Source organism: Salmo salar, chromosome ssa13 (genome assembly GCF_905237065.1).
Source record: "Salmo salar chromosome ssa13, Ssal_v3.1, whole genome shotgun sequence".
NCBI lineage: Eukaryota > Metazoa > Chordata > Actinopteri > Salmoniformes > Salmonidae > Salmo > Salmo salar.
This window is the reverse complement of record NC_059454.1, coordinates 86,654,977-86,673,432: the sequence shown is the minus strand read 5'-3', so window position 1 is coordinate 86,673,432 and position 18,456 is coordinate 86,654,977. Positions and strand designations below refer to the sequence as shown.

The 18,456-nt window shown below is 42.3% G+C and overlaps 1 protein-coding gene across 3 annotated transcripts in view; it reads left to right on the top strand.

Annotated features, from left to right (window-relative positions):
• The window catches only part of npas2 (neuronal PAS domain protein 2), a 70,211-nt gene extending 59,027 nt beyond the window's left edge, over window positions 1-11,184 (top strand). For 2 of the 3 annotated variants that reach the window (XM_014137490.2, XM_014137489.2), the window contains exons 12-22: window positions 169-316; window positions 830-914; window positions 1,231-1,360; window positions 1,578-1,684; window positions 1,780-1,866; window positions 2,434-2,616; window positions 2,910-3,119; window positions 6,904-7,097; window positions 7,680-7,772; window positions 9,682-9,892; window positions 10,017-11,184. In XM_014137490.2, coding sequence (XP_013992965.1) covers window positions 169-316; window positions 830-914; window positions 1,231-1,360; window positions 1,578-1,684; window positions 1,780-1,866; window positions 2,434-2,616; window positions 2,910-3,119; window positions 6,904-7,097; window positions 7,680-7,772; window positions 9,682-9,892; window positions 10,017-10,214 — 1,646 coding nt within the window. In that variant the 3' untranslated portion in view covers window positions 10,215-11,184. The remainder of the gene's footprint in view (window positions 1-168; window positions 317-829; window positions 915-1,230; window positions 1,361-1,577; window positions 1,685-1,779; window positions 1,867-2,433; window positions 2,617-2,909; window positions 3,120-6,903; window positions 7,098-7,679; window positions 7,773-9,681; window positions 9,893-10,016) is intronic. The other variant, XM_014137491.2, reaches the window with a different exon arrangement.
• Window positions 11,185-18,456: the final 7,272 nt, after the last annotated feature.

Sequence of the window (18,456 nt, the reverse complement as noted above, 5' to 3'; positions counted from 1 at the left end):
CTATTTCCACTTCACCATTGTGCATAAAAAGCCCAGACTTCTGAGACTGCTTAGAGCTTGTTACTTCTACCCTGATGTTTTAGGATTTCGGGAACAAGGGCAGTGTAGTGATTTGTGTATGCCTGACTGCTCTGTTGAAAATGTCACTGTGTTGTGTTGTCTTCACAGTAATGCAGTTTGGGAAGGGTAAATCCTGCTACTATCGGTTTCTGACCAAGGGTCAGCAGTGGATCTGGCTGCAGACACACTACTACATTACATACCATCAGTGGAACTCCAAGCCAGAGTTCATAGTGTGCACTCACACAGTCGTCAGGTAAACCTAATTCCTCTGTCTCTCTCTGTCATGTTTGGTAAAATATACTCTGGTGCTACCTGAGGGTGAGGAACCCCCGCCCCCATAGTTCAACAGGATCAGTCTAGTGTAGACCTATTGAACCTGATCTCCACTGCATTAGTAGTAGTAGCTGTCTATCATTAGATATTGTAAATTGAGGATGAATATCTGAACGTCTTGTAGAAAGATCTGGCCTTAATGGCCATGTACTCTTATAATCTCCACCCAGCACAGCCAGAAGAGGACTGGCCACCCCTCAGAGCCTGGTTCCTCTCTAGGTTTCTTCCTAGGTTCCAACCTTTCTAGAGAGTTTTTCCTAGTCACTGTGCCTCTGCATCTGCATTGCTTTCTCTTTGGAGCTTTAGGCTGGGTAGATGTAAAAAGTGCTTTATAAAATAAATTTGATTGATTGTTGATGGAAAAGCTAGGCTTATGGGCAAATCATTTGACATTTGATCTTTCTTTCTATCGCACTCTGTCACGGACTTGTAGTTACGCGGAGGTGAGAGCGGAGAGGAGGAGAGAGTTTGGCTTGGAGGAGACGTCACCTGAGATGGCCACCTCGTCCTCCATAAAGGTATGAAGAAGACACACTAGGATTAAATATAAATAATGAATCATAAAGAATGTTACAATAACATCCAGTGTTCAAGTTTCCCAATAAACAGCCATTTTACCAGGTCCAATTGTTACAATCATGTACAGTAGTGCTCTACTTCCCAATCCTGTGTCAGTGTTCAGAGCTAAGTGGGATGGTGAAATGCCATGCAAATACGGAGCTTTTCAGTGTCAGGCATTGTTGTGTGTATTCTGAGTGGTAAAAGCAAATATGTCCCAGATCTTGTTGGCGCTGTCAGTACTTGATACTCCTCTGTCTATCCTGTGTGTTCCAGGCTCAGGAGGTGTACCTGGACATCTGTCCCAATCTGGACCCTCCCGGACAGGACAGGATGAGCGGGGCATGCTCAGTGTCCTCCCACAGCTCCCGGAAATCCTCCCACACGGCCCTGTCCGACTCGGCATGTGAGTCCCCCTGTTGCTGTCTTTGTCCAGCTAACCCAAATACCCCCATACTGAATTAGTCTGTTTAGACTTGAACCCTGTACCATACAACACCACTTTCACCCTAATCCAAACTCTGCACCACCATACACTCACTTATTGTATACAATTTTGGATTTAAATGGTTAATTATGAAGTATGCGTAACCTTCTACCTATTGAATAATTTTCCCCACCAGCCAACACATCTTTGCGGTTCACAGACGCTTGCACACCATCACGACAGTCTGCATCAGTCGCGGGGACAGAGAAGAATTTGGCCAGACTCGTACCCAGTAGGTCAAAGGTCAGTTCACCTCATTAAGAACTAGCCAGTGGAAAAACATCAGCCTGGAATTCTGCTCAACTCCCCATCTGTTTTTGTTGTCCTTCACCTTATAGACTTTGGTACAGAGGCAGAACTCTTTTGACCTCCTTCCCCAACTGAGCCTCCCCCTTTCTCCTACCTGCAGCCAGCACTCCGCAATGGTTGGTGTTTAGACTAATCTCTCCTGTCTGTCTGTCGCCTGCCTGCTTACTGTATGTCTAGTAGTGTCCCAGTATTATGACAGCTTGCTCTTGTCTGTTGGTTGACATCCTCGCTTGTTTGTGTGAAATGCCTCTACTCCCACTTGATTTTAGACCACAGCAACGTAATTGGGGATGATCATATTATAGATGTAAATGTAGATGACAATTATATTCCAGATGTAAAACTACTAAAGTTATTCTCAAGTATGTATAAATTGTCTCAAGATGATCACTTCAACTCATGTTAAATGAGTCCCAGTAAAAGCATCTGCATGAAAACAAGAGGAAGAGCTGAAAACAAGAAGAGCTGGAAGTGCTAATCAAGTGATAATGATTGTGAGGATGATTTCTGTGGACCTCAAGTGCTTGAGTGCTGTATTTCTGAAATACAGCAGAGTCCTCCTTGGCTCTGAAAATGTGTGTAGGCAGCTGTGAAGGCTTGTGCCAGAGCATCGCCCATGCATGGTACTTTGATGTGAACCGCCGTTATCATGATGGCTGTGTATCCTATTATTTCCGTCGCAGCAACAACAACAACAGCAGCAGCAGTCCATGTACCAACCGCAGCCCCAAGAGCCTCAGCTAGGTGTGATGAACCAGCTCAAGGAGCAGCTGGAGGAGAGGACACGCATCCTGCAGATGGACATCAAGACTCAGCAGCAGGAGCTGCATGACATCAAGGAGAAGCTTCAGCTAGCTAACCTCCAGGTAACCCTGCTTACCGCTAGTCAGACGCCCGGCCTAAAGCAGTCCCTTAACCTAAACCAGGGTTTTCCCAAACTCGGTCCTCTGTTTTGGTTATTGCCCTAACACTACACAGCTGATTCAAATAATAAATGAATCATCTAGCTTTGAATCAGCTGTGTAGTGCTAGGGCAAAAACCAAAACGTGCACCCCTTGGGGTTCCCGAGGACCGAGTTTGGGAAACGCTGACCTAAGCCGATTGTCATAGAGTGGATACAGTAGCTAAGCCCTCCTGTGTTTGTGTGTGTGTGTGTAGATGATGTTACAGCAACCCATCCACGGTGACTTTGGCCAGGTCCAACAGCAGCAGCCTCAGCAGCAGGGTCCAGGGAGGCCAGTCCAGCAGCATCAGCCCCAGTCTAGGGTAATCAGGCAGACCTCGGCCAACTCTAAACAGCCTCTTCATGGAGCCCACGACTCGTCCCCTCACTCTCTCCTCAGAGAGCACAGCACACCCTCCCCTCAGGTACCCCAGCTCTCCATCTGTACTCTTATCCCAATAGCTTTAGACTTTTACTTTCTATAGAGTTAGCAGGGAAATATTCACCATAGCCCCTGTGCCCAAGGAAGCAAAGGTAACCTGCCTAAATGATTACTGCCCCGTAGTACTCATGTCGGTAGCCATGAAGTGCTTTAAAAGACAGGTCATGGCTCACATCAACAGCATCCTCCTGGATACCCTAGACCCACTCCAATTTGCATACCGCCCCAACAGATCCACAGATGACGCAATCTCAATCGCACTCCACACTGCCCTTTCCCATCTGGATGAAAGGGACACCTATGTGAGAATGCTGTTCATTGACTACAGCTCTGCGTTCAACACCATAGTGCCCACGAAGCTCATCACTAAGCTAAGGACCCTGGGACTAAACACTTCCCTCTGCAACTAGATCCTGGACTTCCTGACGGGCCGCCCCCAGGTGGTAAGGGTAGGCAACAACACGTCTGCCACGCTGATCCTCAACACTGGGCCCCTCAGGGGTGTGTACTTAGTCCCCTCCTGTACTCCCTGTTCACCCACGACTGTGTGGCCAAACACGACTCCAACACCATCATTAAGTTTGCTGATGACACAACAGTGGTAGGCCTGATCACCGACAACGATGAGACCACCTATAGGGAGGAGGTCAGAGACCTGGCAGTGTGGTGCTAGGACAACAACCTCTCCCTCAATGTGAGCAAGACAAAGGAGCTGATCGTGGACTACAGGAAAAGGCGGGCCAAACAGGCCCCCATTAACATCGACGGGGCTGTAGTGGAGCGGATCGAGAGTTTCAAGTTCCTTGGTGTCCACATCACCAACAAACGATCATGGTCCAAACACACCAAGACAGTTGAAGAGGGCACGACAACACCTTTCCCCCCTCAGGAGACTGAAAAGATTTGGCATGGGTCCCCAGATCCTCAAAACGTTCTACAGCTGCACTATCGAGAGCATCCTGACCAGTTGCATCACCGCCTGGTATGGCAACTGCTCGGCATCTGACTGTAAGGCGCTACAGAGGGTAGTGCGTACTGCCCAGTACTTCGCTGGGGCCAAGCTTCCTGTCATCCAGGACTGACAGTTGAAGTTGGAAGTTTACATACACTTAGGTTGGAGTCATTAAAACTCGTTTTTCAACCACTCCACAAATTTCTTGTTAACAAACTATAGTTTTGGCAAGTCGGTTAGGACATCTACTTTGTGCATGACACAAGTAAGTTTTCCAACAATTGTTTACAGACAGATTATTTCACAAATAATTCACTGTATCACAATTTCAGTGGGTCAGAAGTTAACATACACTAAGTTGACTGTGCCTTTAAACAGCTTGGAAAATTCCAGAAAATTATGTCATGGCTTTAGAAACTTCTGATTGGAGCGGCAGGTAGCCTAGTGGTTAGAGCGTTGGACTAGTAACCGAACGGTTGCAAGATCGAATCCCCTAGCTGACAAAGTAAAAATCTGTTGTTCTGCCCCTGAACAAGGCAGTTAACCCATTGTTCCTAGGCCGTCATTGAAAATAAGAATTTGTTCTTATCTGACTTGCCTAGTTAAATAAAGGTAAAACAAATAGGCTAATTGACATCATTTGAGTCAATTGGTAGTGTACCTGTGGATGTATTTTAAGGCCTACCTTCAAACTCAGTGCCTCTTTGCTTGACATCATGGGAAAGTCAAAAGAAATCAAAAATTGTAGACTTCCACAAGTCTGGTTCATCCTTGGGAGCAATTTCCAAATGCCTGAAGTTACCACGTTCATCTGTACAAACAATAGTACGCAAGTATAAACACCATGGGACCACGCAGCTGTCATACCGCTCTGGAAGGAGATGCTTTCTGTCTCCAAGAGATGAACGTACTTTGGTGCGAAAAGTGCAAATCAATCCCAGAACAACAGCAAAGGACCTTGTGAAGATGCTGGAGGAAATGGGTACAAAAGTATCTATAGCCACAGTAAAACGAGTCCTATATCGACACAACCTGAAAGGCCGCTCAGCAAGGAAGAATCCACGGCTCTAAAACCGCCATAAAAAAGCCAGACCGTACTTTTTGGAGAAATGTCCTCTGGTCTGATGAAACAAATATAGAACTGTTTGGCCATAATGACCACCGTTATGTTTGGAGAAAAAAGGGGGAGGCTTGCAAGCCGAAGAACACCATCCCAACCTTGAAGCACGGGGGTGGCAGCATCATGTTGTGGGGGTGCTTTGCTGCCTTAGGGACTGGTGGACTTCACAAAATACATGGCATCATGAGGAAGTAAAATGATGTGGATATATTGAAGCAACATCTCAAGACATCAGTCAGGAAGTTAAAGCTAATGGGTCTTCCAAATGGACAATGACCCCAAGCATACTTCCAAATGTAGCGGGGTGCGTAATTGGCAGCAGAGAAGTCAGGTGCAGGAGAGCAGAACTGGGTAATAACCAGAGATTTATTAAGCAAAACCAACGGCATCCAGAACAACAAAATAAATGGGCACAACAATAACCCGTCGTGCGCTCACGGGGAACGTGCACAAGCACAACAATAAACAATCCCACACAAAGACATGGGGGGAACAGAGGGTTAAATACACAACAAGAAATTGAGGGAATTGAAACCAGGTGTGAGGAAAAACAAGACACAACACATGGAAAATGAAAAATGGATCGATGATGGCTAGAAGACCGGCGACGCTGAGCGCCGCCCGAACAAGGAGAGGACCCGACTTTGGCCGAAGTTGTGACACCAAAGTTGTGGCGAAATGGCTTAAGGACAACAAAGTCAAGGTATTGGAGTGGCCATCACAAAGCCCTGACCTCAAACCTATCGAAAATTTGTGGGCAGAACTCAAAAAGCGTGTGCGAGCAAGAAGGCCTACAAACCTGACTCGGTTACACCAGCTCTGTCAGGAAGAATGGGCCAAAATTCACCCAACTTATTGTGGGAAGCTTGTGGAAGGCTACCCGAAACATTTGACCCAAGTTAAACAATTTCAAGGCAATGCTACCAAATTCTAATTGAGTGTATGTAAACTTCTGACCCACTGGGAATTTAATAAAAGACATAAAAGCTGAAATAAATCATTCTCTCTACTATTATTCTGACATTTCACATTCTTAAAATAAAGTGGTGATCCTAACTGACCTAAGACAGGGACTTTTTACTAGGATTAAATGTCAGGAATTGTGAAAAACTGATTTTAAATGTATTTGACTAAGGTTTATGTAAACTTCCGACTTCAACTCTATATAATAGGCTGTGTCAGAGGAAAGCCCCAAAAATTGTCAGAGACTTCAGTCACCGAAGTGATAGACTGTTTTCTCTGCTACCGCATGGCAAGCGGTACCGGAGCGCCAAGTCTAGGACCAAAAGGCTCCTTAACAGCTTCAGCCCCCAAGCCATAAAACTGCTGAACAATTAATCAAATGGCCACCGGACTATTTACATTGACCCCCCCGAATTTGTTTTGTACACTGCTGCTAGTCTACTCATTGACTCGGCACCGGTACCCCCTGTATATAGCCTCGTTATTGTTATTTATTGTGTTACTTTTTATTATTTTTTACTTTCGTTTATTTGGTATATATATATTTTTTACTCTTCTTGAACTGCACTGTTGGTTAAGGGCTTGTTAGTAAGCATTTCATGGTAAGGTCTACACTGCTTGTATTTGGCGCATGTGACAAATAAAGTTTGATTTGATTTCAAATATACAAGGACGTGTTTTGTTCATGACTGTAGTCAACCTGGTGTTAATGTCACTGTTGTTGTTGTTTAGGTGCAGCAGAGATTGATAAGGAGTGCAGGTGGGCAGATGCAGGCAGTCAGTCTCCCGGTGCACACCCACACCAGCCTGACCATGCCCTTCTACAGCAACCCCATGATGTTCACTCAGCAGATGAACACACAGCCACTGCAGGACGCAAACCAAAGACACTCAGACACCGAGTTCAGTCAAGAGGGACAGTTACGGTGAGCCCTAACGACAGTAAAACACTGATTTCTTGTTGCAGAATTCCTTTCAAGAGCATGTTGTTGAGTCTGTTCTTAATGGTCAGTGTAACTCAGCTTTTAGTTTGGTCTGAATCGAAGCAACTTGTAACTGAATACATTTTGGGAAACATTGACATGGCAAGCTGTATATTATCAAAACAAAGCTTTATGATTTGAAGTTAATCATAGCTACATTGTATGAATTCTGAATGAAAGAGCACCTGCTTAACACCTGCTTACCTTGAAGTAAAAGTAACTTGATATGAAATTCTTGTCCTTCTGTTAACTTAATCAAAAATAAAAGTAGGTTTGAGTTCATCAGGTTGAAATCAAATGGTTAGAAGAAAAAGGTTAGGGTGACATTGGAGAGGGAATAGTCTCCTTGAGTCACAAAACTTTTTGTCCTGTCTATTGGACTCACACTGTATTTAGGAGATGGATAAGTATGTCAAGGGTGGAAAATACCAGCTTGTGCAATCTCAGCCCTCATGGCCCAGGAGTCATTTTTAGAAAGGTTGGAGTTCCAGATTTGACACTGACATAGACCGTTCTTCGTGGCAGCATGCTGCTCAACCAGCCAATGCAGACCCTCTTACCTGATAGCAGTGTGAGCTCCCAGGCTTCCCAGTGCAACACAGCCATCCAGCAAACCAAGTAAGTGTGTGTTTGAGTGTGTGTATAATCATTATGTTGACTTTCTTTACATGGTCTGTTATTTGACCCATATGTAGTACATGCAGTGAAATATGAGAACATTTATCCTTGATATGACCTGATTGTACTTAAAACACATGATATACACTTACAGTTGAAGTCGGAAGTTTACATACACCTTAGCCAAATACATTTACACTCAGATTTTCACAATTCCTGACATTCAATCCTAGTAAAAATTCCTTGTCTTATGTCAGTTAGGATCACCATTTTATTTTAAGAATGTGAAATGTCAGAATAATAGTAGAGAGAATGATTTATTTCAGCTTTTATTTCTTTCATCACATTCCCAGTGGGTCAGAAGTTAACATACACTCAATTAGTATTTGGATGCATTGCCTTTAAATTGTTTAATTTGGGTCAAACGTTTTGGGTAGCCTTCCACAAGCTTCCCACAATAAGTTGGGTGAATTTTGGCCCATTCCTCCTGACAGGGCTGGTGTAACTGAGTCAGGTTTGTAATCCTCCTTGTTCGCACATGCTTTTTGAGTTCTGCCCACAAACTTTCGATAGGATTGTGGTCAGGGCTTTGTGATGGCCACTCCAATACCTTGACTTTGTTGTCCTTAAGCCCTTTTGCCACAACTTTGGAAGTATGCTTGGGGTCATTGTCCATTTGGAAGACCCATTTGCGACCAAGCTTTAACTTCCAGACTGATGTCTTGAGATGTTGCTTCAATATATCCACATAATTTTACTTCCTCATGATGCCATCTATTTTGTGAAGTCCACCAGACCCTCCTGCAGCAAAGCACCCCCACAACATGATGCTGCCACCCCCGTGCTTCACGGTTGGGATGGTGTTCTTCGGCTTGCAAGCCTCCACCTTTTTCTTCCAAACATGATGATGATAATTATAGCCAAACAGTTCTATATTTGTTTCATCAGACCAGACGACATTTTTCCAAAAAGTACAATCTTTGTCCCCCATGTGCAGTTGCAAACCATAGTCTGGCTTTTTTATGGCGGTTTTGGAGCAGTGGCTTCTTCCTTGCTGAGCGGCCTTTCAGGTTATGTCAATATAGGACTCGTTTTACTGTGGATATAGATACTTTTGTACCTGTTTCCTCCAGCATCTTCACAAGATCTTTTGCTGTTGTTCTGGGATTAATTTGTACTTTTCGCACCAAAGTACGTTCATCTCTAGGAGACAGAACGCGTCTCCTTCCTGAGCGGTATGACGGTTGCGTGGTACCATTGTGTTTATACTTGCGTACTATTGTTTGTACAGATGAACGTGGTACCTTCAGGCGTTTGGAAATTGCTCCCAAGGATGAACCAGACTTGTGGAGGTCTACAATTTTTTTTCTGAAGTCTTGGCTGATTTCTTTTGATTTTCCCATGATGTCAAGCAAAGAGGCACTGAGTTTGAAGGTAGGCCTTGAAATACATCCACAGGTACACCTCCAATTGACTCAAATGATGTCAATTAGCTTATCAGAAGCTTCTAATGTCATGACATAATTTTCTGGAATTTTCCAAGCTGTTTAAAGGCACAGTTAACTTAGTGTATGTAAACTTCTGACCCACTGGAATTTTAATACAGTGAATTATAAGTGAAATAATCTGTCTGTAAAGAATTGTTGGAAAAATTACTTGTGTCATGCACGAAGTAGATGTCCTAACCGACTTGCCAAAACTATAGTTTGTTAACAAGAAATTTGTGGAGTGGTTGAAAAACCGAGTTTTAATGACTCCAACCTAAGTGTATGTAAATGTCTGACTTCAACTGTATTTGCAAAGAATCAGACCATACAGAAATCTGAGTGTTAAAGAAAAATAAACATATTCTGTTACTATGAACACAGTAAATGTAGTTGACCGGTTGATTGCGCTCATCCCTCCCCAGATACACCCTGGAGCAGCAGATGATGACCCCATCGTTCCCCATGCAGCAGGTGAACTGCAACGCTGTCCTGGTCCCCTCCCCTGTATTCACATCCCCCATCATGATCCCTCACAACAGCTTTATCACGCACCAGGCCCAGCCCACCTACCACCCTCAGCAGCAGGCCAACCATCACTCTCTACAGCTGCAGCAGCCCCAGCAGTTCTTTCAGGTACAGTAGTAGTCCTACTACTTGCAGTAGTGTGATAGCAGGCCTTGGGCTGGCGGGGGTTTGGCTCACTCTGTAGAATAACTAGTATCACCTCACTTACGCCCTGATCCCTTTCTGTTGATAGATGCAGCCCCAAGGACTCTTACACAGTGGACCCACTCAGGCGTTCTTCCACGCCACTAATGTCCCACAGCAAGGTACTGTGGGTTATATTCAACAACAACCACAGCAGCAGCAACCACAACAACAGCAGCAACAACACCACCATTCCCAAAACCAGACTGGCAACCTTTCAGACTTCCGAAATATGCTCACTCGGTAGCACCGAAGACTCAAACAGAGTTGTTAGATATCCCCTGAAATGTATTGTCACAGGTTCAGTGGCAGAATTATATGGGATGCATAGAAGAGACAGAGGCTATTTGGCGCCAGTGTTATTTGCTGTTTAAGAAGCCAAAGTGGCTTTGTTTCCACAGCAACAAAAAAAATGAAAATATGCCTGTGGTGACCTTACTTCTGATAAGGAGCCACCCTTTTCAGACAAAGCTGTTTTTGTACCCCATGCTGGGGTGAACCACAGTCAGAGGCTGCTTGGACCGGTGGCGGCCCCCAATGTGACAGTTCTCCCAGAAATGAAAAAGGAGTCAGTGTGCTGAAGGCCTGTGCTTCACTGCACCACCAGCATCTCTGTCCTACTCCACAAAGCTACGGGGACCATGCTTACACGTCATATTTCATCATGACACAGCTGGATGGAGAAAACTATGAAAGTAATCATCAGGAAAACAGTTCTGCTATGTGTTTTTATGCAGATATGTTTTCAACAAAAAAAATGGTTATTGTTAGGTGAGTCTAGTTGTGCACTGACTGCACTTGTTCATAGCATCTGTCCTGATGTTCAGAGAGTAAACACAAGCAGTGAATATTTACTTCTTCAAAGTTGCATCTTCATTTCACATGAAAAACATTTTGTGTCTGTGAGTTATGGTTTTGTTGTGCAGTTGTTGCATACTTTTTTGTTATGAAACAGCAGTTTTACAAACCTATAAAACAACAATATTTTCCCCAGAAGGAAATGTAAAGGAAGGGTTCATTTTGATGTTGGACATCAGTTGTTATTTCATTACACATTCAAATCAGTCATCCTGGATACAGTGCATTCGGAAAGCATTCAGACCCCTTCCACTTTTCCACATTTTGTTACGTTACAGCTTTATTCTAAAATGAATATAATCTATTTTTTTCCTCATCAATCTACACACAACACCCCATAATGACATAGCAAAAACTGGTTTTTAGACATTTTGCAAATTTATATAAAAAATAAAAGGAAATGTCACATTTACATAAGTATTCAGACCCTTTAATCAGTACTTTGTTGAAGCACCTTTGGCAGCGATTACAGCCTCGAGTCTTCTTGGGTATGATGCTACAAGCTTGGCACACCTGTATTTGAGGAGTTTCTCCCATTCTTCTCTGCAGATCCTCTTAAGCTCTGTCAGGTTGGATGAGGAGCGTCGCTGCACAGCTATTTTCAGGTCTCTCCAGAGATGTTCGATCGGGTTCAAGTCCGGGCTCTGGCTGGGCCACTCAAGGACATTCAGAGACTTGTCCCGAAGCCACTCCTGCGTTGTCTCGGCTGTGTGCTTAGGGTCGTTGTCCTGTTGGAAGGTGAATCCTTGGCCCCAATCTGAGGTCCTGAGCGCTCTGGAGCAGGTTTTCATCAAGGATCTCTCTGTACATTGCTCCGTTCAGATTTCCCTCGTTCTTGAATATTCTCCCAGTCCCTGCCTCTGAAAAACCTCCCCACAGCATGATGCTGCCACCACCATGCTTCACCGTAGGGATGGTGCCAGGCTTCCTCCAGACGTAATGCTTTGCTTTCAGGCCAAAGAGTTCAATCTTGGTTTCATCAGTCTAGAGAATCTTGTTTCTCATTGTCTGAGAGTCTTTAGGTGCCTTTTGGCAAACTCCAAGAGGGCTGTCATGTGCCTTTTACTGAGGAGTGGCTTCCGTCTGGCCACTCTACCATAAAGGCCTGATTGGTGGAGGGCTGCAGAGATGGTTGTCCTTCTGGAAGCTTCTCCCATCTAGACAGAGGAACTCTGGAGCTCTCTCAGAGTGACCATTGGGTTCTTGGTCACCTCCCTGACCAAGGCCCTTCTACCCCGATGTCTCAGTTTGGCCGGGCGGCCAGCACTAGGAAGAGTCTTGGTGGTTCCAAACTTCTTCTATTTAAGAATGATGGAGGCCACTGTGTTCTTGGGGACCTTCAATGCTGCAGACATTTTTTGGTACCCTTCCCCAGATCTGTGTCTCGACACAATCCTGTCTCGGAGCTCTACGGACAACTCCTTCGACCTCATGGCTTTGTTTTTGCAATGACATGCACTGTCAACTGTGGGACCTTATATAGACAGGTGTGTGCCTTTTCTAAATCATGTCCAATCAATTGAATTTACCACAGGTGGACTCCAATCTAGGTTGTAGAAACAGCTCAAGGATGATCAATGGAAACAGGATGCACCTCAGCTCAATTTTTGAGTCTCATAGCAAAGGGTCTGAATACTTATGTAAATAAGGTATTTCCGTTTTTTTATATAAATTTGCAAACATTTCTAAAAACCTGTTTTCGCTATGTTATTATGGGGTATTGTGTGTAGATTGAGGAGGAATTATTTTTTATTTAATGCACTTTAGAATAAGGCTGTAACGTAATAAATGTGGAAAAGGTCAAGGGGTCTGAATACTTTCCGAATGCACTGTATACTGTAGTTGATATCATTATTAAACACTATAGTATGTTCACCACCCAACACTATTAGTCCATGTTTGAAAAAAATATTTTTTTAATGACTGACAAAGCAACTGGAAACCTATCCTCATACAAGTATAACCCTATTTATGTTCACTAGAGAATCAAATATTTTGACATTTGATTTTCTAAAACTAAAGAAAAGTACCAATTACTAATGCCAACATTTTCATTAAATAATCAATAAAAATCAGGCTTCATATTTTTTTATTCACACTTTAATGGACGGCGCAAACCTTATTAGTAGACTACCATAGCATGTTTGTTAATTGACCATATATTTCAAAACAAGTGTAAGCAGGCAGCCATTATTGCTATGTCTTGCTGTTCTACTGTGTGCATTTTTATTCTGGCATTTAAATATAAAACAATACCTACTGGGCACACCACGTCATTTTAATGTGGAAATGTGGGTCATATTTGGTTGAGACATTGATCAATGAGATTTCAACATTTATTCACCCACTCAAAAAGACAACCAGAAGTTTGTTGAATTCCCAATGTGTAATCACTATGCTTTCAACCATCTAAAAGCACAACCAAATTCCAATGGAAAAACAATGTCTGATTTTTGGTTCAGTTGTCATCTAAATCTGTTATCACTGCGATTTCAACCATTTAAAAGCACATCAAAGTTCAAATGGGAATAGAATGTCAGATATTTTGTATTTATACAACAACTTAATGTGTTATCACTGTGCTTCATCTCATAGCACAACCCAATGAGATGGATTGCAGTTGAGGTTACATTTAAAAGTACATAGTGAAAGTGATCAATTCTGTTCAAGATTCTGCACAGATTATTATAGCAAGTATTATAGCAATCTCTACAGACCTGCGACCTTCGCATGCTATTTTGAACATGCACGCTTTCTATGATTACATAAGACATTTAGAGTTACAGTAGGCTAATCTGAAAATGTGGCCATGGATGCATTAGTCATTTAGGTTGAATAAATACTGTTACATTAGTTTGTAAAATAGCCTTAACTTTAGGCTATTTACTGTATTACAAAAGTAATATTGAATTGTGTTTGGTGGACTACAACCAAATATCAACATTTAAAGGATATCTAACATTTGGATGGTTTCATCTGAGCCACTGGCTTAATCCTATTCTTTAACTTTTATTTTTGGTTGAGTTGGAGACATCAATCCAACATATCATTTGTTAAGTTGTCGACAAGTTAATAGGCTATTTATTGCAAAAGTGGTGCCACTGACATAGTCTGGCTTCAAATTCAGTATGTCTACAAATGAATAATGAATATGTTGGATTCACATCTCCATCTCAACCAAGAGGCAATGTTAAAGAATATACTAAATCAAATCAAACTGTATTTTAGGTGCATTTAAAGTTTTTGATTTGATTTAGTCCCATTCTTTAACTTACATTTTTGGTTGAGATGGAGAGGGTGGTGAATCCAACATATTAATGATAAACATGAAGATTACATTTTAAATCAAATCAAATCAAATTTATTTATATAGCCCTTCGTACATCAGCTGATATCTCAAAGTGCTGTACAGAAACCCAGCCTAAAACCCCAAACAGCAAGCAAAGCATGTGAAAGAAGCACGGTGGCTAGGAAAAACTCCCTAGGAAAAACTCCCTAGAAAGGCCAAAAACCTAGGAAGAAACCTAGAGAGGAACCAGGCTATGAGGGGTGGCCAGTCCTCTTCTGGCTGTGCAGGGTGGATAATATAACAGAACATGGTCAAGATGTTAAAATGTTCATAAATGACCAGCATGGTCAAATAATAATAATCATAGTAGTTGTCGAGGGTGCAACAAGCACGTCCGGTGAACAGGTCAGGGTTCCATAGCCGCAGGCAGAACAGTTGAAACTGGAGCAGCAGCACGGCCAGGTGGACAAGGGACAGCAAGGAGTCATCATACCAGGTAGTCCTGAGGCATGGTCCTAGGGCTCAGGTCCTCCGAGAGAAAGACAGAAAGAGAGAATTAGAGAGAGCATATTTAAATTCACACAGGACACCGGATAAGACAAGAGAAATACTCCAGATGTAACAGACTGACCCTAGCCCCCCGACACATAAACTACTGCAGCATAAATACTGGAGGCTGAGACAGGAGGGATCAGAAGACACTGTGGCCCCATCCGATGATACCCCCGGACAGGGCCAAACAGGCAGGATATAACCCCACCCACTTTGCCAAAGCACAGCCCCCACACCACTAGAGGGATGTCTCCAACCACCAACTTACCGTCCTAAGACAAGGCCGAGTATAGCCCACAACGATCTCCGCCATGGCACAACCCAAGGGGGGGCGCCAACCCAGACAGGAAGACCACGTCAGTGACTCAACCCACTCAAGTGACGCAACCCCTCCCATGGACGGCATGGAAGAACACCAGTAAGCCAGTGACTCAGCCCCTGTAAAAGGGTTAGAGGCAGAGAATCCCAGTGGAAAGAGGGGAACCGGCAAGGCAGAGACAGCAAGGGCGGTTCGTTGCTCCAGCCTTTCCGTTCACCTTCACACTCCTGGGCCAGACTATACTTAATCATAGGACCTACTGAAGAGATAAGTCTTCAGTAAAGACTTAAAGGTTGAGACTGAGTCTGCGTCTCTCACATTGGTAGGCAGACCATTCCATAAAAATGGAGCTCTATAGGAGAAAGCCCTACCTCCAGCCGTTTGCTTAGAAATTCTAGGGACAATTAGGAGGCCTGCGTCTTGTGACCGTAGCGTACGTGTAGGTATGTACGGCAGGACCAAATCGGAAAGATAGGTAGGAGCAAGCCCATGTAATGCTTTGTAGGTTAGCAGTAAAACCTTGAAATCAGCCCTTGCCTTAACAGGAAGCCAGTGTAGGGAGGCTAGCACTGGAGTAATATGATCAAATTTTTTGGTTCTAGTCAGGATTCTAGCAGCCGTATTTAGCACTAACTGAAGTTTGTTTAGTGCTTTATCCGGGTAGCCAGAAAGTAGAGCATTGCAGTAGTCCAGCCTAGAAGTAACAAAAGCATGGATTAATTTTTCTGCGTCATTTTTGGACAGAAAGTTTCTGATTTTTGCAATGTTACGTAGATGGAAAAAAGCTGTCTTTGAAACAGTCTTGATATGTTCTTCAAAAGAGAGATCAGGGTCCAGAGTAACGACGAGGTCCTTCACAGTTTTATTTGAGACGACTGTACAACCATCCAGATTAATTGTCAGATTCAACAGAAGATCTCTTTGTTTCTTGGGACCTAGAACAAGCATCTCTGTTTTGTCCGAGTTTAAAAGTAGAAAGTTTGTAGCCATCCACTTCTTTATGTCTGAAACACAGGCTTCTAGCGAGGGCAATTTTGGGGCTTCACCATGTTTCATTGAAATGTACAGCTGTGTGTCATCCGCATAGCAGTGAAATTTAACATTATGTTTTCGAATGACATCCCCAAGAGGTAAAATATATAGTGAAAACAATAGTGGTCCTAAAACGGAACCTTGAGGAACACCGAAATTTACAATTGATTTGTCAGAGGACAAACCATTCACAGAGACAAACTGATATCTTTCCGACAGATAAGATCTAAACCAGGCCAGAACTTGTCCGTGTAGACCAATTTGGGTTTCCAATCTCTCCAAGCTTGAAACCCTAGGCCTATATGTATTGTCTATATTTTGTTGAACCCGGGGTTGAATTGAAACAATAGCTGTTGATGAGTTTTTAAATGCTATATATGCCTAACTAGTATTAATTGATGATATACTGTATGATTTATAAAGTATGGTTACATTTAATTTGATCTGTTAAACCTACCCATTGGAATGACTTCGATAGCAACAGTGAATATATTTTGTTATTAAGAGGTCTCAATAATCATTCTCACGATAGCACATTGGTAGTAGTCAGTGACAAATATCAAAGCTGGGCTTGGTTAAAACCCTGCATGGGAGACCAAATGAATAGCTGTACTGTAGATGGAGCAACTCTCCAGTAGGAGGTGCTGCCCAGCCTATAATTTTTTTTTTTAATGGTGGATATAACGTCGAAGATCTGATGTTGTGTTAAAGGTACATGTTCGACATTTTATACAAGGTTTCTATGTTGAAAATGGCTTACAATGATGGCATAATCCTGTGGTTGGAATTTCAGCCTCTGAACAACAGTTTGATGACTTTGACTTTTACAAATCCAATGTTATTTCCATGTAGAGTCCACATCACAATACGTTGACAAATTACATTGAAACAATGTTGATTCAACCAGTTTGTGCCCAGTGGGTAGGGTCCTAATGCCTTAAATGGCTCACAACCATAAACTACTAACCAAGGACTATTTTACTTATTGTTTTGTATCAAATGTAACAGATGCTGCAATGATTAAGAAGATGTCACTAATATATTGTAATTGTCATACATTGATTATGTATGCTTTCGTAACGCAATTTTCTTCTCAGGTTATTTGTGGAAATAACCACAAATTATTAATAATCACACATTTATTCTCAGTATTACATTAACAACTTGTCATAATTTTCTGGTTACATGGTTTATATTTGCTAGTCGGTTAATATATATATATTTGGTAGGAGGGAGTCTATTAGTGGATTTATCCATGTATGAGTTATTGTGTCCATACACTCTGGTGATTTCAGGAAAACTGTGTAATAACAAAATACTAACCAGAGATAAATGACCTGCTAATATAAATGACAATCAAATAATACTACATATTTCTTCTTATTTTCTTTAAAGTTACATTAGCTAAATAACTACATCATTAGTATCAGATTGGAGTTCCCCCACGTTCATTAGATATTGTAATATTTGAATGGGAAAGTCCTTCTGTGAAACATCCGTCAAACAGACCTTCTGTATGTATGCCTCAAAATTCCTTTACATGATTAAGTCACTAGCCATAACAAAATGTAACATCATATTGGAATTCCAATCAAACTAAATGTGCCCTTTGACATGAAGGTTGAAATGCATTGCGGAGTAATAACAATCTTTAACTGTACAATGTTAATGACAATCCTAGCAGTCTCTGCTGTGTACATTGAGTCACTATCACTTCATCTGTCACAGTCACTCTCATGAAGACTGGTGCTGTTCATTTAGGTTGAAGAGATGCTTAAAGAAAGTTGTAGAATGCTTAAAGTATGTGCTGTTTTACCCTTTTACTATGTGCAATGTCAATTTTGAAGAAAAAAAGTTTCTAGGCAGGTTTGTACTCATGTAAAAGAGATATAGTTGTATACTATACTACTATGTGAATGAAATGGAAATATTTTTGTATTAAAATATCTTTAACATTCCTTCAACCATAAATATAAGCAGTATCTTTACTGAGGTACAGCTTGTATCTGCTAAATACTTTGTTAGAATGACTAATCCACACTAAAGACTCAGGTCAACTGGTCTGAGAATGATGCTGGCATGAGGGAAAAGGGAGCCATTCTATTTTTCAGTAGAACTTGTGTTGGCCTATTGCTGGGGTCAGCCCAACGTAAACATTGTTTTAAGTGATATGAGCAACACATTGTTTCAACATCATTACTGTGTCAGTTTGTTATTACTCTAAAGACACAACATTGACTCTATTCAAGACCTACATGCAGATTTGTTTAGACAACTGTCCTATTAATGCTGCATCATTTTAAAATACTGTTTGTTGATTGTCAGCAAAACGACTCCCTAGGTTGTCCTCCACTCAACCTTATCATAAAAACTGTTGTTGGTTCAGTGTGCTCAATGTCCAATCATAAGGTAGACTGCCTTTTGAAGCTGGTTGAAGGA